This window comes from Anabas testudineus, chromosome 10, assembly GCF_900324465.2.
Source record: "Anabas testudineus chromosome 10, fAnaTes1.2, whole genome shotgun sequence".
Taxonomy (NCBI): Eukaryota; Metazoa; Chordata; class Actinopteri; order Anabantiformes; family Anabantidae; genus Anabas; species Anabas testudineus.
Genome location: NC_046619.1, coordinates 15,098,503 through 15,119,459, shown reverse-complemented (window position 1 = coordinate 15,119,459; position 20,957 = coordinate 15,098,503). Strand labels below are relative to the sequence as shown.

Sequence of the window (20,957 nt, the reverse complement as noted above, 5' to 3'; positions counted from 1 at the left end):
GTTGTCCGTCAAATTGAGCTCAAATTTGAATGAAAAGCATAGAAGCCTTTGAATACTTTGCACAACTCATGATTTTGGTTTTGATTTTGAATAAAAAAAATAAAAAAAAAATAATAAAATAAACCAAAAAAAACACACACTTAAAGTACAACTGGACAAGAAGTGTCAATGCAACCGACCTTAAGACCACAACATGACTGTAGTTGCTTTTTTTGCTGAAAGATGTGACTAATTAGATGGATCATGGAAACATCCTTTCATATAATGTAATGTTCTGTTATGGTAACCATGACAATTCCTACATTTATGTTGATAAAAATACTTTTTAAATGCTTGTTAGTATGTGCTCAGGGATCATTTGGATGTATTAAGCATACTGAATGCTATCTACACTAACAATAACAAAGACACATACTAGTGTAGCAAATCGCATCTTGACCTAGCGAGAAAATCAGAAACAGAGAGGTCATCTACCAACAGAAAAGGGAAGCCAAACACCAGGATCAAGCTGCCCACATGTGTACATTTGACTAAACTCAAGAAAAGCAACAGTTTCTTTACTTGTGTATTTATTTTTTTATAATGTTGTACATTATCACACTTTATTAAAGAAGTGTAACAATGCTAAGCTGAAGTGAATGTGAAGTTAACATTAGGATGACAAGTGAAACAGACAATATTTAACCTCTAGAAGTCAACCATGCACTGTTATCACACAGAAATTAACATGAAATGTTGGTACAGAAACCAGCATGCTGTATCCTCTGTTATATAAAAAAAGACAAGCTGAAAACCACGAGCAGCAAGTCACTTAATAAAGACTTCCTCCTCTCAAGATGAAGGCCTCCCCTCCTCCTTCTCCTCCTCCACCACAGTGTGTGCATGTGTGGCTGAAGGTGACGTGAGGCTGCCCCCTGGTGGTCACTTCTCTATCAGTGAGTCCAGCTGCTCCTGCAGCGAGGCCAGCTGTTAGAGGAGAAAATGGAAAATGTGACTGATGCGCCAGCCCTGGGGTGTAATTGGAGGCCAAGTGGATGATGATTAACATGTCTTTTTATATTACTTTGCTGCCTTCATTTGTCAATACAAACAATGATCCAAGACAGTGGGTGACCACCAAGCCATGGACAAAAAAAACTGCTGGTAGCTGATGAAATTAAATTTCATGATTGAATTTGAATTTTTCTATTAAGCGTGAAAACTGTTGAATTTAAAAAGGACAGCGACAGAGCAGTATCATCTGCTAACATGGTGTTTGATATTCATAAAAGATAAATTCATGCAACATGCTGAAAGCTGTATAAAGCGCACAGTGAGCACCGATCCTGGGATTTTACAAAAAGGTTCTTACCTGCTCCATCTCCCGCTCCTCCTGCTGAATAATCTCATTCAACAGGGCTTGGAAACGGTTCTGAGAGAGGAGAGAAACAAATAAGATTTGTTCGAGTCGACATGCTGAGCCTCATTATATTGTGATGGCTTTATATGTGTATGCCTGGGCTGCTCATGTCACTATCTACTCTCTGACAGAAAGGCCACTCGGAATGCCAGTCAGAGACAGCTGACCTTTTCCCTGCAACTGTGATAATAACAACTGGAGATGGGGCTTTGACGGCCCCAAAACACGGGGTAATGAAAACTCTAAATGGCAAAGTAAAATGGGCCATGTCCGCTCACGTCTTATTGTAAACTCTCCCCTAAAGAGCACTTGGCAGAACAATGACTTTTTATGCCATTCTGGCACATGGCCATGCTTATAAAATAAAGGGCGGACAGGACATACTTAATATTTAGAGCTTTAAAAAAAAAAAAAAAAAAACCTACATCACTGTATATAATCAGCTGTTTGTCTCATCACTGCAAGAGTTCATGCTGCATCAAGAGTTCTGCACTATGAAGCTCCTATGCATGTTCTTGTTTGTCTTTCCATACAGAGAGAGAAAAAAGTAAAAACCTACCTTAAGGGCCTGGTTTTCCACTTTCATGATGAGCTCCTCCTGCTGTTTCTTCCTAGCACGGGTGTCCTGAAGCTTGGTCTTGACGTTATTGATTTGCACCTGATACTCCATAACTGCAGAGCACAGCAAGAGAGTCACACATTGACATAAAACACACAAAATAACACTTCATGATTCTGCTTTTTTCTGTGGTGAAGACCAGATGTGAAAAGCTGGAGAGAGATGATGATGATGATGATGATGATGATGTGACATACTTTGAGAGCGACACTGCATTTATGAAGGCAGGTGGACAAGATATGCACCTTAGCCTGCTGAGCCACACAGATGCCTCCATTTTAGTTGGACAAATTGCAGTTAATGGGAACAACAAATCAATTTAAAAGGATGAGAGCCAGCAGGCTGAAGCTCTAAGAGACACAACTAAATCAGTCTGCTCTGGGCTCCACAGAGCAGTCTCATTAAATGCAACCAAAGTGATAGTGCCTCACGACAACCTGTTACTGCCTCACCAACAACTATCTTCCAAACTAATTGTTTCCACCCCCCACCACTCCAACTGGCTCTCAATCCTCCGATATAGCACATATAATATGCAAAACTCAAGCAGGGAGAAGTCCCTGCAGACCAATTTATTACACATTTTGCACAGCTGCCAGATTCTGATATATCAGGAACAGCTCTACTAGGCAGATACAGTAGAGATGACCAATAGTGTTGCTGACTGACAGTTCCATGTATGTAGATAAGGGGGCATTGAGCTGTCAGGGTTGATAGCTGTCTGAGCCACACGCTGAAACACTTGTCAGAGCGGTTATTGAGCAGGAAAGCTGAGCACTAATCAGTGTGTGCATCTGTGTTGGTGACGATGCAGCACGTGTATCTGAATACATGCCTCCACTTTCCTGGTCTGTGCTGAAATGAGAAGGCCAAGTTTTCAGAAATGACCACTACAAATGAGGAATGAAAGACTACTGGCATGTTGAGTAAGTCGGCTGGAAGAATAGGCATCCATTCTGATGTGTAAATCCAAGTGGCAAGCACAGTGTGTAAGATTACATAATTCTAATGCTGCTCTTACTTCATCCACCTCGGTAGGTTTACAGACACATGCACTTCCCAGGAAGGGTTAAACAAGTGCTAATATTAACTTTCAGAGGAGATATACGTGATCATTCAACTAGAACCATATGAGCAAACATTTGGGGGTTTATCTGTGTAGATGATAAAATTCACAGGTTCTTGAGACCCCAGTTTTTGAACTGTAAACTAAAAGGTATGAACTGTAGTTCTCAGAACAAATAGCATTTAAAATGAGTAAGGCAGATTGATTACTTTCATCATCAATTAATCTGCTGCTCAAGTGTTTCTGGAGTTGTGTAAAGTTGTAAAAACCACTGTGTTGAACCGATCAACAGCCCAAAACCCAAAGAGATCCTGTTCACAAGAGCAGCAAACAAACACAGCACAAACCAGCAAATATTTGGAATTTCTCTGTGATAAAAGCACTTAACCTGAAGATACCCAGTAAAATTGGCACAGAAACCCTTATCTCACCTATCTGATTGTTTCTGTCACTCTCATTCTGCGCAGAATCAGACTCATTGAGTTTGTCTTGTAGCTGTCGGACCAGGTCGTCCTCCGTGTCTATGATATTCAGGTCCTCGTCCTCGTGCCGGTCCCCTTCGTCCTCCTCGTCCTCACTGGAGCTGCTGATGTCGTTGAAGATCTCCCTCAGTTCATCCCGCTGGGCTGCCCATGTAGGAAACACATAAGTGTTGGTCACAAAGATGGAAAGAGGGAGCCTTTAGAAGACATCCTTAGGTTTGAGCTACATCACACAGACAACACTCTTTGTGAAAATGGAAGACGTTAGGGACTGTTATCAGTTGCAGCATGGACCATTCCCATAGAAAGAAGGAAATCCCTTGATTTTCAGCAGTTTTGTTATTGAAACATCTTTGCTTCAACACGTTCCTATCACATTTGTAAAATAAACATTAGCTATGCCACTCATGGAAACCCATCAATCAAGTATTAAAAAGTACCAGCACTTACTGCACACCGAGGTGCTAGAGGTCTATAGGCAAAAGTGAATCTCAAAGCCAAACAGTGACTAATGCTTCGGCTCTCCGTTTCCATTTCATGCCACTGGCAGTGACAAGGGTGGTGTGAAAGTTTAAAATGAAGAAGGAAACCTTTGCTGGTGATGGGAAGAGAATATCAAAGAAAGCCCTGCGCTCAGTCAGGTCAACCGCTAAGAGCTATCTGTACCACTTCAAAGTAGCTACACATTTTTACATCACAACCAAAAAAAAAAAAAAAAAAAAAAACACAGGCCTTGTTTATTCATCAGTGAATATTTGCTTTAGATCTCATAATTTTACATATGCCAAAAAAACAAGTCACATGATTTAGAATTAGAAGTTGTTTTTTTTCTTAATAAAAATGTACCACTTAGAAAATATGTTTCTAATTTCTAACAAATCTGCAATTTAACTGAGTATAAGAACTTGAACATGTATACGTCAGAACATTTCTCTTACCCGAGGAACCATGACCCAACTTGTGTCCCGAGGTGCCAGGTGAGGAGTCCAGGTGGGCCAGAGAGCCATGCTGGTCTGCTTCCTTGGACTCATCTTCTGCTATTACTTCCCACCCTGAACATTGTGGGTTAAGGTCCCTCTTTGAAGCAGGGTAAAAAACAGATAAGCTCCACAGGAACTGCCTTCACTTTAACATTCATTAGTATGTCATGAGTATGTCTGCTGCTGGATGCAAACGCTACAACTATAATTAGAATCTAGTTTCACTGTGACCAGCTAAGCAATGATAATGAACAGTCCATCTCAATTAACACGCAGCAAGCAGCCACTCAAAGCAGCCATGTTGTGTTCTTATTCTGTCAGGCAAGTTTAGAGTTTCATTACAGCACTAATAGCCTGCTTAAAAAGTGCATTTTCTTACAAAGGCATTAGACAGAGTCAAGTGAGATGGGCCAGGCAGGACCTAGGACAACCTGTTCTTGAAGTTAGATGTGGGTGAAGACAAACCACATAAGAAAAATTGGATGGTTTCTCCTCAAGTGGTTCAGTTAGAGGTTAATAATTTCCAATTAATTCTACATCACATGTTTTTGTATACATTTTATGAACCAACAGCACCTTTCCTGCATTGTAGTGCTTGATTATTTAGACTCACTACTCTTATGCTTTTTGTTGTTGACCAAGGATACGGACACTGACAGCCTCAGCGTCTGTGCTCAGCAATCTCTTGACTTCCTTTTCCACATCAGGGGATTCAATGTACTGCAAGAAAGAGATAGAGAGAAAGAGATTGGGTTGCATGTATTATAGTCGCATTTTCTCTTACACACAGACACACATTCTCTCTCTCTCTCTCTCTCACACACACACACACACACACTCAGGCAGCAACTGGCCAGTTGCCAGGAAGCACATTAGCGATTAAAAACAGAAGGGGCAAATCAATATGGCTCAGCTCTGCACCTTGAGGAAGATTTATTCAGAAGACAAAGTAGAAGTGTAGTGCTCAAGCATACTCGCTTTCACTTTGATCAAAGCAATAGTGAAATTGCTTTCTTGCATGCCTTTGGGGCAAACTAAGATGGAAAGGCTTTATTTATATGTAAATCTTAGTTTTCACTTTCACCACAGCTCCTGTTTTATGAAATGTAAATGTCTTGTTGGAAAAGAGCCCAGGAAAGTGATGGATCATCAGACAGGATACTAAAGATGTGGATGGGAAAGGGGAGTGGAGTGCCAAAGGCGAAATGGAAATGTCAAAACCTTCTTTTTCGCAGTCTTCCGAAATCTTCTCTTGCGTGTGTTCTTCAGAGGGCAGGTGACTGGAGACCGAAATAACAGGATTAGTGAAGCCAAATGGCTCAATCAGCTGTAGAAGGCAAACTATGCTTCCTGGATTACTGATGTTCCTGAAGTTATCAGCAGGAAAATATAAAAAAAAAAGGTGTTGTGTGTCTACTTACTGCCATGGTTCCAAACAAATTTCTTGTCCTTGTCTTTGTCCTTCTTCTTGCTCTTAGGGTCAGTGCCAGTTGGCTCCTCTAAAGGAGGGTAGAGGTCTCCATCTAGTGTACATACCAGCATCTAACCCACGGAGGCAAAAGTGAATAGTGTTTTACTCATAAACACAATCATCATCCTAAACTTAAACAACAAAAAAAGTCCAATAAAAAAGTATGACCAATTCATTGGTTTACCTGGCAAACATCTGCGGTTTTGTAAAATGTCTTTTTGTCCACCGTTTTCAGAGACTCAATCATACAGGGCAGATCCACCAATTTGCAGGCCAAAGGAACGCGATCTACTCTCACAATGCCATGACGACCGTCAGCTACAAATCAGAGGGAACAACTTGATTTGACTATAATGACATATTGTGAGTGAGACTGCAGTAACTACTGCCTATAGGACACAGCATTAACTGTAAAAATGCTAAACAAGCTTTTTAAACATGCTGCATACATATAATATCCAGTGCCTATGAGCTGACATAGATTATTATTACTAGTTAGTTATCAGTGCATCTTTAATTATCATATAGAAATACTACAGATTTCTATTTCACTTAAACAATATACACATTCCATAATATATTCTGACCTGAACAACTTCCATATGGGACTGATTATAAATAAAAACCAAAAGGTGTTTGAACAGTGATGCTACACTAGTCAGACACAAGAGAATTCCTATGTTTGATCAATATTATAATAAAACCAACTCACGGTGCAACTCGATGGTGAGTCTGTCCTTCATGTTCATACTACTAGACTGGGCTATCCGTCTTACTGTTGAGGCGTACTCCTGTAAAAGAAAAAAAGATAATTTTCAGCAAACGGTCACATTGAATGTCATAAAAATATTTCAATTTGGCTTGTATAACAGTCTAACCGAAGGAAGCCTCAGGACAAACTGGCTCTCCAACTCATACGGAGCATCTTCCTTATTCTTGGAGCCGACCTTCCCAACTAGAATCAAAACACATCAGCATGAGGAAATAGTTTCTTTGTTGCTTGACACAGTATGTATTTATGAAATTGCAATTAACACAATCACCTTGACAATACTGAGTTTGAGTTGTGCAGTTATGCATTTTAATCTATCTTGATACTTCCTAGTATTAAAGAGAGGCAATGCATATGCTACTGCTTGTGGCCAGACCTTTGCACCAAAATTATTTCTGGTTTGATTTTTTGAGCTACCACCATGGTAGGTTAAACTCTCTTAAACCTGCTCCAGCAACATCAGGCAATCACACTGATAAACAACTACTACTCATATTTTACTGCGCATGGTAAACATGCAAATAATTATCACATTCCCATACAATGAACTATGTTAGAGTCTACATGCACACTGAAATTAAGGTATAGGCTGGAACCTTGCACTTTGGTTCCTTAATGTATGTAATGCAACGTATTATAATATGTTTTAAGTCTATTGCACAGTGAACTGATCTCTAATAATCTAGTTATCTTTGGGTGTTGCCTTTTAAACCCTTGTGATATATAATACAGTAGCTAAACTGCAATCTCTTCTCAGCCAATTTCAGTTAACTGTTTCAGCATATGTGAAACAGCAACATGCACAAGGACACTTATCCTTCTACAGATAAATTGAAACCATCTGATGATAGAAATAATCATTGCACTGAGTTATACAAAAAAGATATTTAATTCGTTTCCAAGGTAGCCACTGTTTCCAAGTCAAAACAAATATGGCGACCCTTTAATCTGAGGACACAGACTTAAACAGTTTGTGGAAGTGGAATCAATTGTTTTTCTTCCAGATGATTATAAGACGCTATAGGGATTAGAAATATCAGAAAACTGGTAAGTGTTTTAAAAGAACCGTCGCCATTTACCAAACATTACCAGTTAAAGTTTTAGACAAGTCGATGGCTAGCTCTGTGACCTGTATGCTAATACATCCAACAGACGACGGGCGCATTAAAACGTGCAAGCCGTTGTTCACATATTCTCATTCTCGTGATTGTGTTCTGTTATTTGACTATTGTTAATTGATTTCATTTCATTTAAATAGCAGAAGTAAATACAGTACGTTTACAGACGAGAGGGCTAGCTGTGGTTAGCTTAGCAGCTATGTTAAATTTTAAAGTAGCGTTACCTTTCAGTTTAGATGTCATGTTCGTTCTTGTAGTTTGTAGGTTGCAGCTGGATAAATCTATACAAACGATAAAACATAACACTCTTAACGCCAGGTAAGAGTGACTGTGCAATATACTGATTAAAATCGCAAGCTAACTAAACGATAACGTTGCAAACACACATTACAGCGACAATGAACACAGTGTTCCTGCAACATTCAAGTCCTCCTCGGAAATGTTAGGTTTACCGCCTTTTCTCACACGCATTATTATATCTCTTAAAATCCATTTAAAATCCAAAATGATAGCATTTGAGATAACGTACAAATATATTTAGAATAGTCGTGTCCGTGTGCTATCTTAATTTAATGAGTGCTTATATGAATGTATAGTAAATTTGACCTCTGTAAAATACTAACTGGCGTTGAACGGTGCTTACTTTCATTCCCATCCTTTATCGCGAGACTTGCGACGTTAACGAATAAAAAGAAAACAAAAAACTGAAAAGTGATTATCTGATATTTCCATGTCATTAGCTGTTCGCATAGTTGAGTTATATGTATTGTTACAAAATACAGATTAAAAAATAACAGAACATTATTACAAAAATGCGTTGAACAAAACCATATTTTTTATATTTTCTACAAAATTGTTTTTTATTTATCATTAGATCTTCGTTTTATTTCGTTTAAGAGCCAAGATGGTCAGTATATAACTAAAAAAAAGCCCCTTTCTGGCTTTTATCTCATTTTCTGTTTAGAGACACGAAATTTCAAAATAAGACTCAAGAGGTTAAAACAATTTGAATAAGCAGAGGAAATACGAGGTGAAAACGTTCAGTGTTCGTTCACAAGTGATATTAATTACAGACAATTTGTTACCCTAAGATTTATCCATTATGTCTTATTTAAATGATCAACAAACTGCAACCGTGCATTTATTTTGAAATAAACATTTCTGGTAACACTTTCTGGAAATAAAAAAAATCCTTTTCACTTCCGGGCCGGAATCGATTTCTCTGTTGCTGTCGTATTTCTACTGACTGCTCCCCCCCCCCCCCCCCAGTTCGCGAATGATATTTGCACAAAGTTTTCTTTTATTCACGACGACACAGCGGAATTTCCCCACCGACCCGTCGAAATGGTGTTTAAAGTGACTGTCAACAGTGCCTGGAGGGCAACAAGGACGCTGTGGCTGCTGCTGCTGGTGAGCCTGTCTGTGTGCATCTGTGTCTGCCGAGCATCATCACCCCAGGAGGAGGACAGTGCCATGGAGAACATCGTTACGGAGAAAAAGGCAGAGGAGAGCCACAGGCAGGACAGCGCCGACCTGCTCATCTTCATCATGCTGCTCACCCTGACCATCCTCACCATCTGGCTGTTCAAACACCGGCGCTTCAGGTTTCTGCACGAAACCGGACTGGCGATGATTTATGGTGAGCTGCTCCAGCGTGACCGAGAAACGTCACCCGTGCTCATCACTCAGTGCTGATGATTAGATTTAAAATGAGTGTACGTCAGCGGCAGGATTCATACATTAAACTATACTAACTACGTTGCTATTAGCTGTATTCAGGCACCAGGTAGCTCCAGGTCGATCCTGCGAGGTAAACAGCTCAGTGACGGCTGTATAACGCCTCCTCTGCACCCTGCTGGGGCTTGGAAATAAAAATCTAAGCAGCCAAACATTGTGGGTCTGCAGAGAGATCTACTGGAGAATAACAAGAATTAAATAAACCCATTCACTGTGTCACCAAATTCAAAATCCCCTCACACCAGTGTAGTAAGTATTTACTCAAATGCTGCTACAGAGCACTTCCTATTCTATTCCTATTCCCCACATTGTTTTTTCTTTCTATTTTTTAATTGAAAATATATAACAAGGTGTTGATATTCTCCTCGACCTTCCTGTGAAATAATTTTCTTCATGGAAGATCTCACACAGATGTTCACATCTGTACCCTTATAGGCCTTTTGCACAGCAAACACTTATAGTAGACGTGTTGTAGAAGAAAAAACAGTTATAGTTATATAGAAATACTAGTAGTAGTGCATACCTTCATCCATATTTGATCCTTTTTATCTTGCTACTCTTTCACCTGTCTTTCCCCAGGATTACTTGTTGGCGTGGTCTTACGGTATGGCATCCACGTTCCTCGAGATGTTAGCAACGTCACACTGAGCTGTCACGTTAATGCCAGTCCCGCCACTATCCTGGTTAATGTCAGCGGCAAATTCTACGAGTACACTCTGAAAGGGGAGATCAGTGCCAACGAGGTGAACGACGTGCAAGATAATGAGATGCTGCGCAAGGTACGGTCACTCAAGCTGCTGTCGTCAGGCAGAGGTTGGATGTGTGATCACAAGAAGTTGTATTGATTATGATGTGTTTGTGTTCGTCATGTTGCTTTATTTCATTCTCCAGGTCTGGTGTTGGAACTTTAAACTGTAGATTTGAAACAGTTTGCTTAGATATATTTTTATTTATTTAGATATATTTATTTTAGAGTGACAGCAGTTGTGTCTTTATACATTGAGAATTCTTGTTTTTACATGTTAAATAGCACTTCTGTTTATAGAACCACTTAATGCAGCCTAAAGCCTGACTGAGTGTTTACAAAGCGTTCCTATGTAAAGAAACTGCTGTCTGACAGTACAGTATAAATATTTTGATGAAGATAATAGACTGATGTCCTTTGCCGTTGACTCACTGACTTTTATGCTGTGGTCATGTGTTGGAGAACATTTCTGACCTTTGGTACTTAAGTTTATCTGCTAAATAGCACTGGAATTATACTTTCTTCAATAAACCATGCCCAAACACAAGGAACAACAACTGCTGGTGAGGTTATATTTTGTAAGTGATAACCACACACTGGCAAATGTTTATATGGCGTTTAATTTAATTTTAATAATGGTAAAATGTGTTTGTATTACCTGTGCATGCACCTTTTTGTTTTCCTTAAATCTACTTTATACTGTTCCAGATTTATAAAACTCTGTTATCTCCCTAATTCAACGTGACATTGTTGTTGTGCGTGATTCAGGTGACCTTTGACCCTGAAGTGTTCTTCAATATTCTTCTACCACCTATCATCTTCCACGCTGGCTACAGCTTGAAAAGGGTACAGTAGTATTTCAGACACACTTTCTACTCCTGTATATGAAGTCATTACTTTAGCTCATTAATTATACTTTAAGCAAATGTTTGTCATGAAACACTAAAGCCCACTTATCAGCTAACGCTGTCTTTTCATGTTGTGTAACTAATGTCGCTGACACATGAAGATGAATCATTCAAATTAGCTTTGTTTTATTGTTTTGTCTTTCAGAGACACTTCTTCCGTAACATGGGATCCATCCTGGCTTACGCCTTTCTGGGGACAGTTATTTCCTGTTTTATAATTGGGTAAGAAGATAAACACCACTAAGACAAAACTCTTTATGATTCCACGTGTGTAGATCTATATTGTAGCCACAATACGCACGAGAGACATTTAATGCCGGAGGATAATTTATATGTCTTTTGCTGTGGTGTTAAAGTGTCCGTGATGTCGTTAAAGTCGCTGATGTTATGATGTTCAAAATCACCTGCTGTTCTTCCATCAGGTTGCTGATGTACGGCTGTGTGATGCTAATGAAGCGGGTGGGACAGCTGGGTGGAGACTTCTTCTTCACAGATTGTCTGTTCTTTGGAGCCATTGTCTCTGCCACAGACCCTGGTACATATGTTTAGCCCTCAATTTTATTTTTGCTTATATATATATATATATATATATATATATATATATATATATATATATATATATATATATATATATATATATATATATACATATATATATTTGTCATTTGTCTTTCTAAAATGTATGGAGAAATACTGTTTTGTTTTTTCACAGTGACAGTCCTGGCAATCTTCAACGAACTTCAGGTGGATGTGGATCTCTACGCGTTGTTGTTTGGAGAGAGTGTTCTCAATGATGCCGTGGCTGTGGTCCTGTCCTCGTAAGTCATCATGCCATCACATCACATCACTTAATCCACGATTCTGCATCTGTGCCAAACTGTTGTGAATGTGCACAGAGCTGCTGTGTTACTGGTTTTCTGACAGTCAGTGACCTTTAACTGACTTCATATCAGCTTCTCATTAATGCAATTCTGAACAGGAGATGATGCCCTAAGTTGACTGTCGCAGGGCTGTTGCTATTTCCACAGAATAATAAATTGTAGTAGCGGACGGACCGGTCCCTGTGGAGAGACTCTGACCAGCTCATTGAACATGTGTTCTAAGTAGAGCATGGCATTTGCTGCGTCTTCGCAGTGTCTTGGGACAAACAGGACAAATCACCGGCCATATGTCTTTACTCTGTGGTTCATTCAAACAAAGACGCAGAACATTTCATTATTTATTCATTTGCTATTACTGTTTTTTGGTAAACTTAATGCTGTGAGTCAGCTAAGATAACAGATTCATTTTTACAGTCTACATAAAAGCCAGAGAACAAACAGGACGCCAGAAATACTTAGATACAAAATGACCAGTGATTTGTTTTGTGAGTGAGGAGAGAGGGGGAATCAATCTGCGTTCAGAGTCACACTTGGTCCAAATAATATTTGAAAGTACTATTCGGAAAAGGGTTTTGCCACTTTCATTACATTTTATCGCCTCAAGTGCCTCAATAAAAATGCTGACGTTTCATAATTGCTATTCAATCAAGCGACAACTTGCAGCAACGTTTTAATAACACTGTTGTGATAAAATCCGTCTCATCCCAGACTCCAGTTTAAAACCGAGAAACAAATTATTTTCTGAAGCCATTTAAACCAAGTTAGATGTCATGTTTTAATGAGAATGACTTTACTGGGACAGTTCAGTGTGACCTCCAGATGACGAAAAGTTAATGTTTAACTTGAGAATTTTAAACTCTCTCATGACAAATTGTGTTGTGAAAGTTAGTTGATTATATATTTAATTATGTAGAGTTACTGCTTTTGGTGCACACACTAACTTCCACTTCATGTAGGAAGGTGCATCAGGTGTCCATTGTTTGAGAAAACAATGGCCTGTAATTACACAGTGGTTAAATTACTCTATAACGTTTGACATTTTCAATCATCTGTTTCCCACTCATGCACAATGCATTTATGGGTAAGTCTTGCAAAAAGTTGCATATTTGGTGAATACGTTACAAGTACACATAGGAAACGTTTCAGGCACGTCTGAAAACACTGAACCATCCAAAAAAAAGTTTTCTGTTCTCCTCTTTTATCTCAAGTTCTCCAGTTTACCTGTTGTGAAAGCCTCTTGGGCAACAGAGACATGCCTGAGACCTTTTCTATGTGCACTACAAAAAGAAACCTAGTGCAGTGTTAGATTGTAGAATATTTACAGTAGATATAAGTCAGTTAAAACATATTAAACAAATGTCTGCTACATTGCTTTTTGCAGGCTGTGGGTATTTACCTTCTATGTGAGCTGAATCACATTCTCTGTGCACACATATTTTTTGTTACTTCAGGTCTATAGTAGCGTACCAGCCACAAGGAGACAACAGTCACACCTTTGAGGTCATGGCTTTGCTGAAGTCTTTTGGGATTTTCCTCGGAGTTTTCAGCGGCTCCTTTGCTCTGGGAGTGGCCACTGGAGTCGTCACTGCTCTGATATCTTTTCTCTTGTTTTACTGTTTATTTCTTAAAGTTTCATTAATGAGATCAACCTGTCCATTGTCCACTATGTTCCAAAATTAATTTAAGTAATATATTTAGGTTTTGTGACCATTTTGTTTTTAAAATGCAGGAAAAACAGGTGGTCCCACTTAAAACAGGTCGTGCTATGTATTACTTTTATTGGAAACAAATAAAATGAATTGTGTTTTATTATAATTAAAATATATTTCGCTTAGTTGTCCCAAATGAATAGATACACAAGCTTGTTATAAATTCATTTTGCAGTATGTGAGTGTTTTGTTAAACTCCTTGACTGTTGTCTGTACGTAACCAAGTTCACCAAACTGAGGGACTTCCAGCTGTTGGAGACAGCTCTGTTCTTCCTCATGTCGTGGAGCACATTCCTGCTGGCTGAGGCTTGTGGTTTCACAGGTAGCGCACATAAACGCTGCACATTCACACATCACTTAAACTGCCAAGGTAGTGATGGCATACTGTAAAATCCTAGCTGTGGCCTACTGCCAGTAGGGCAAAATCTTACCCTTCCTGGTCTTGTACCTTGTACCCCACCTCACCTAAGACAAGCACAACTTTGTTGTTAATTCACCAGATTGTCAGTAATCAGTGTTCATCTGTCCTCTAATGTTGTGTTTGTCTTCGTCCATGCTGGCGTGCTGCAGGTGTGGTAGCAGTGCTTTTCTGTGGAATCACTCAAGCCCACTATACCTACAACAACCTGTCCTCTGAGTCCCAGGACAGGACCAAACAGGTCAGACCTGGACTACAGTCTCACCACTGTTCATTCAGTTTTTTTTTATATACTTCAAGTACTGTGTATTATGTACTCCTTTTATTTTGAAAGGTCAACTGAGTTAGAAACTGACAAATCGGTATGTGAGTAGATGTTTTAAAAGTAGAAATGTCACATAAATAATTCAGTTGTGTGTCCATTCACAGGCTATAATATGGTATAATAATAATAATAATAATGGCTTTGTTGGCAAAGGATGGTACACGAGTATTTATTTATGAACTGTCGCAGTGTCACAGTAATTACTCAGTGCAGTTTAACTTTCATCTCTTAGTGTTGTTCAACTCTGTGTGTGGGTAATGTAATTTTCCTGTTTATTTGTGTTGCAGCTGTTTGAACTGCTGAATTTCCTGGCAGAGAACTTCATTTTCTCCTACATGGGCCTGACCCTGTTCACCTTCCAGAACCACGTCTTTAACCCGATGTTCATCGTCGGAGCTTTTGTATCTTTTGCACGTGAAGCTTGCTGGTGCTTACAAAGCCTGTAAATCCTCTGCCTAGTCATGATGTCAACTATTTTTAGAACAGTAATATAGAAGTGCCGTCAATTTGCCAAAAACAGCTCCCACAGTATTATATCTAACCACCAAGATGGCAATAGAAATTCATTTAAAGTGTTAGTAAATGAGCTTTACTTGAAGTAAGGGGCGTTCATTGGCTCTCTGTTTTATTTTATTGCCCTCGCCTTAACCTCAGTCCCATCTAGCTGGCAGTGTTCCTGGGAAGAGCTGCTAACATTTACCCTCTCTCATTCCTTCTTAATCTGGGAAGACGCAACAAGATCAGATCCAACTTTCAGCACATGATGATGTTTGCAGGTTAGTGTTTGTCTGTATGCTGAACTAATGTAATCCTCTATCACTCGAGAATAAGACAATGACAAGGAAATAATAGTCTTGCATCTCGTGTTGATGTGTTGGAAGATTAAAACATAACCAGGTCAGACTCATATACAGAGATAATCTGATTTGTCTTATATTGGAATTCATGTATAATATTTTTCCCACTGTTTAGGATTGCGAGGTGCTATGACCTTTGCCCTGTCCATCAGGGACACGGCCACATACGCTCGTCGGATGATGTTTTCTACCACTCTGCTTGTTGTCTTCTTCACTGTTTGGATTTGTGGAGGTGGCACCACCCAGATGCTGTCCTGCCAGCGCATACGGTATGCCTCTCTCAGTCCTGTGAAATGTGCTCCAGAGTCAGCTGCAGTTAACACTTGTTTTAATGCTGATAGTATCTGTTACATCAAGATAATTTAGCTAATTGAGGAAGATTAATTTTTTTATGGGTTGTCTCTGATAGCCCAGACCCCCTATTTAACTCATCTGGTTCTCCAGTCAGGTTTCATTTCAAAGGATTATGAGATAATTCAGTATAACTCTTGTAAATGCGTGATGCTTTTCACAGTGTTTAGTGTACAGCCACCTTTTCATAGAAACTGTTGTTTGCGGAACTTGTTAAACAGGGGAAACACGCTTCACACCACTCTTCCTTACAGCTGTTGTTTCAGTCTGGTAACGTGTTTTTCCTTATTCCTACAGAGTGGGCGTAGACTCTGATCAAGATAACTCTGTGAGTGTGGCCTTTGAGAATGGGACTGATTCATATTGTTCAATGACCATAACAAAATAACCTAAAATAACATTTCTCTTTTCAGATGAGTATTGCTGAAGGCTCAGAGAGAAGAAGCACCAAACAAGAAAGTGCTTGGCTTTTCCGAATTTGGTACAATTTCGACCACAAGTATCCTTTTGCGATAGTTTCATTTTCATTTATTAACTACTGTGACATGTAAACACCTCTCAGGCCTCAAAAAATAAAATTAAACTACAAAATAAAATATTACCTAAATAGAATAATGATCACAAAATACAGAGCAATAGTAATAATAGTTTTCAAGCTGCATGAGCAATAAAAACTGCTAAAACTGTGCAAGACCTGCAGAATCTTTGTAGGTTGGAACACATTTCAGTTTAGTGGCGACGTGTAATTCACAGTGTCAGACAGCAGAGGGAGCACCACGTGTAGTTTTGAAGGCAAATCATATCTTTTATTGGCTTAGTCTTATGAAGAATATGACTTCTATTTATTTGAATTTTGGGCTTAATTGAAACTTTTTGACTCTAACAAAAAAGACAATATTTAATATATTTAATCTGTAATCTACTTTTCATTGATTGCACTTTATTGTGTTTGTTCTGTCTATTCTGCGTTAAATGTCCTTGACTCGAGCGTTCCCCTCAGCTACCTGAAGCCCATCCTGACTCACAGCGGCCCTCCTCTCACAGCCACGCTGCCTCCCTGCTGCGGCCCCCTCGCCCGCTTCCTCACCAGCCCTCAGGCTTTTGAGGTCAGATGCTGGTTCATACAGGAGCTATTTTTGAAAGAACTGTTGCAGTTTTTAATCCGGTGGATTGAAAAAAGATATAGTGATGATTCATAGCAGATGAGAAGTATTAAAGTCACATCAGCCTCTTTATTTCTGGGAGGTTTATGGAGAATCTCACATGTTTCTTCTTCCTCCAGAATGAGTGCCAGCTGAAGAACGACGACTCTGACCTCATCCTGACGGACGGCGACATCAACCTGACGTACGGCGACATCACAGTCAGCACAGACGCCACAGGTGCTCACACCAGTAGCGGCGCAGCCTTTGCTGGCAGCGCCTCTGATGACTTGGACCGAGAGTTAACGTTTGGAGATCACGAGCTGGTGATGAGAGGCACGCGCCTCGTGCTGCCCATGGATGACTCAGAGCTGCCCTTCACAGACCCCCACCACCGCTTGCGGATGTGAAGACATTCCTTCACCGCAGACCCAGACAACCGTCCGTCCGTCTCAAACTGGCCCGGGCCATCGAGCAAAAGAGCATTATCTGACTTTCCTCTCACCCCTCCACGTTTCTTGTTCTCTTTTGTTCTCACACTTTGCCTCATTTCTCTTAATCCCCCCCTAATTTTCTCACAGGTACATTTTCTCACTTCGTCTATTGGCAAATCACCATCTCTACCTCATTCTTGTTCTGCTCCTCTCCACACCTCTCTGTCACCTGTCATAACTGTAATATAGTCGTATTTATTTGCAGGGTTTTTCCGTATTCCTTTGAAAGTCAGTTTCTCTTAGTTTGGTTTAAATGTGTGTTTGTTACCTTACTGTAGCATTGCACAGAGGTCTAGAAGCATGTGTTAGTGTATAAATGCAAGTACCACCCACTAGCTAATTTGTCGATGTACAGTAGAGTAGTACAACTTTGATATGCATGCTGAGGAAGCTTGTTGTTTTCTTTGTATGGGAGGTTGAGGGCTTTCGTGTTTTGGGTCTGACCTTGAATGTTGCTGCCTTCTTTCCATGCATCAGAGGCATGCTGACCCAGTGGACAACTTAACTCTACATTTGGTTACTATCAAGTGCCTGGGAATTGTAGTCTAAAGCCTGGCAACCCAAACTGGACCAGCTCTGGGAAGCGGAGCCCGTTCAGAATGGGTGGCCAAGTGGTTGTAGTTTACCTTTATAAGAAAAAGAGAAAAGAACAAAAAACAAAACATGCACCTCTTCCCACAAGGTAGCAATATACTCAGTGGGTGTTTGGGCTGTCAGTCTGTGCTATTTGCTTGTAAATTGTGTGTAACAATGTGATGCCAGTGATAACAGTGTAACCTGGCAGTGAAAGTTGTGGATCTCTCCCAATGACCTTTGACTGTGACATAGAGAGGGGCTTTACACTTTATTTTGGAAGCTGATGTCGCTCGCAGCAGAACGAAGGGCTGTTGTCCTGAAAACGAGATCCAGAGGAAGAACGCTTAGTGCCATTTCTGTCCTGCATTTTGACATTTGGAGAATGCAGACAACCTCAAAGTGTTTGGTACTCTTTGTACAGCAGAGCACTTTAGGTACTTCAAGTTGGATTACGTTTTTCATATCCATTTAGCTTTGTGCAGACATATTTTTACAATCATACATTAACTTTGAATCACATTCTCATTAAATGAAGCTTAAAAAATACATACAGGTGAATCTGACACTGAAAGAACTTTGTACAATGTCACTGCAAATGATTTTTTGAATTGAGTGAGCAAGTCAGTGAGTTGATTTTTAACAGGCTGCGACCAACAATTACTTTTTTATTATTGATTAATCTGCCTGCTATTTATGATTTAATTGTGTAATGCCACGTCCCACTACCCTTTCCCACAGCTTAATTTGCCATGTAAATATTTAGTTTTATGTGATCAGCACTCACATGGTAATAGACAGGAAGGAATGGGTGATTATTCCAATTAATTCATCTCTGATGTGAGCAGATATTTATTTCACTGTGACAGTTCATTATGGAGAATTGCCACAAGAAAACGACAATATTTGCTAAGATGCTGGATGTTTTTTTGTTTTTTTGTTTTTTTTTTTTGTGGAGTTGAGGGTTGATAGTTTAACTTAACTGAATTGTTAATAGCTATTGAATGTAGCTATTAAAAGGGTACTTATGCAGTATGTGTTGCATTTAACTTGTGGTTTTATTCCAGTGTATCGTTATACACTGTGGAGGCTGTTTTTGGTGGGTGTAAAAGAAGAACGGAAGGTCCTGTGAACTCCTTTCGGGTGCACAGTAAAGCAGCTATTAATGCAACAGGAAGTGTTGATAGGACGTCACCGTGGCAACACTGTGTTGATGCTGTGAGGCGCCAGAAAACAGACGTAGTCCAACACAACGGTTTTGTGGCTCGGCCTTTTTCTCAGCCACAGGGGGAAAAAAAAAATGGGTGTAGGCAAAATGGATGCGGTGATGATAACGTTGAAGGAGAAATTAGAAAGAAGAGGATAGAAAGAGTTTGTGTGTTTGTTTCATGTGTTGGGGATGATACAGAGGTGGAAGGAAGAGCAGGCTTTTACATATCGCTTTTCCTTCCACAGTTATCTTCTGCTGTGCAGGAACTTCAAATTCATTTTTTTTATATTCAGGCATGCCTCTTGACACCACATTACCCAGGAGATGATTTATTCTTTGCACCATTTTATACTTTTTATTTGTGTTTTTTTTTTTTTACTCTATAAAAGGGAAATGATGTAGTAATGATGAAGTACAAAAAAAAAAAAAAAGAAACGCTAGATAATTTGCACACATCCACTGAGAATGTTTTTCTGTTTTATAGTTTCGCTGTGATGCTTGTTTTACCCCCCAGTTGCTTTTATATGATTTACTTTGTGTTAGGAGGCTGTGGAAAAATGGGCGATGTTATGTCAGTTTAATGAATGGTGAAGTAAAATTTAGTACAAGTTAAGTTGGTTCATTGATGTAACTGTGTAAAGAATAATTTCCACATAGCAGTGTTATCACATCATATCACCATTCAGAAACTTTGTATGTCTGTCTGCTGTTTGAATGCTGTTGCCATGACTTCTGCAGAGCATGAATCGTTCACCCTCAGCTGATGGTGGAGTCTTTGGGGAAGAAATACAAATATATATATATATATACATATACAAACAGCGTGCCACTGTTCTACAATTGATACATGAAAATGTGAAATCTGCAAAAGCTCCTATAAGTTTTGTTATTTGCCTACTGCTCTGCCAGAATTTGTGTCCTCTCTGTTCTCTGAATGATGACTTGTAATAGGCTTTGATCATTGGAAATGTCGTCTGAAGTAGCTGACCAAAGAGGCCCGCTGTGCTCTGTGTTTTCAGGCAGTTCACTCTCTGTCTGTACTGCAAATTGTGTGTGTTCATGTGAGAGTTTGCGTGCGCACGCACGTGCGTGTGTGCGTGTGTGCGTGTGTGTGTGTGTGCGTGTGTGTGTGTGTGTGTGTGTTAATGCCTGCAAGTGTATAAGGATATGTGCACTTGCATGTGTGTGTGCAAGGGAGAGAGATAGAGAGAGGGAAACATTGTGTTCCCAATTACTGTGTGTTGCAGGTATTGACTGTTTACATGTGTGTAAATATTTTCTCACCTGTTCATGTGCGTGCAATGGTCAATAAACAGAAGCTTGTGCTTTTGATTAAAGGCTTTGCTGTAATGGCTGCCTCATTTCTCTCGTTTCCTTTTTTTATTGGACGTCTCGGTTGTGCAGTTGTGTGAGAATGTATCTGTCACGCTTCAGAGATTATCTCATCCATCCACCCGTTCTTTTTTAGTTACATAAATCTGAGAAGGGATTTCCTTATTATGCTAAGAACAGGTTCATAATCGTCATAGTCTTGGAATATGGCAGTTAGCCAAAGCCTACAAGCTCTTACAAATCTTTATTTCAGAAATTAAATTTTAAGGCACTGTGTAAAATCTGCCGATCTTCTCATCTTTCCATTCTATTGTTTTCACTAATCTATCACAAAGCTACATGAATTGATTCACAGTTGTTCTGTCACT

General features: G+C 39.6%; 2 protein-coding genes across 2 annotated transcripts; one reads left to right on the top strand and one right to left on the bottom strand.

The window, feature by feature from the left end:
• Nucleotides 1-483: 483 nt before the first annotated feature.
• taf7 (TAF7 RNA polymerase II, TATA box binding protein (TBP)-associated factor) lies at nt 484-8,312 on the bottom strand. Its single transcript, XM_026357649.1, has 13 exons — nt 8,294-8,312; nt 8,132-8,188; nt 6,896-6,972; nt 6,730-6,808; nt 6,202-6,335; nt 5,968-6,088; nt 5,768-5,826; nt 5,194-5,266; nt 4,505-4,618; nt 3,516-3,710; nt 1,959-2,071; nt 1,352-1,411; nt 484-966 (listed from the first exon to the last, which is right to left on the bottom strand). Exons 2-13 carry the CDS (start codon nt 8,148-8,150, stop codon nt 922-924), a joined length of 1,089 nt encoding a protein of 362 aa, XP_026213434.1. The 5' UTR covers nt 8,151-8,188; nt 8,294-8,312; the 3' UTR covers nt 484-921.
• Nucleotides 7,706-19,661, top strand: slc9a6a (solute carrier family 9 member A6a). The gene is made up of 17 exons (XM_026357648.1): nt 7,706-7,836; nt 9,226-9,546; nt 10,224-10,423; nt 11,158-11,235; nt 11,443-11,519; nt 11,720-11,832; nt 12,010-12,115; nt 13,630-13,771; nt 14,104-14,209; nt 14,458-14,546; nt 14,918-15,031; nt 15,295-15,406; nt 15,603-15,756; nt 16,136-16,166; nt 16,252-16,337; nt 16,839-16,944; nt 17,121-19,661. Exons 2-17 carry the CDS (start codon nt 9,252-9,254, stop codon nt 17,388-17,390), a joined length of 2,079 nt encoding a protein of 692 aa, XP_026213433.1. The 5' UTR covers nt 7,706-7,836; nt 9,226-9,251; the 3' UTR covers nt 17,391-19,661.
• The last annotated feature ends 1,296 nt before the right edge of the window (nt 19,662-20,957 follow it).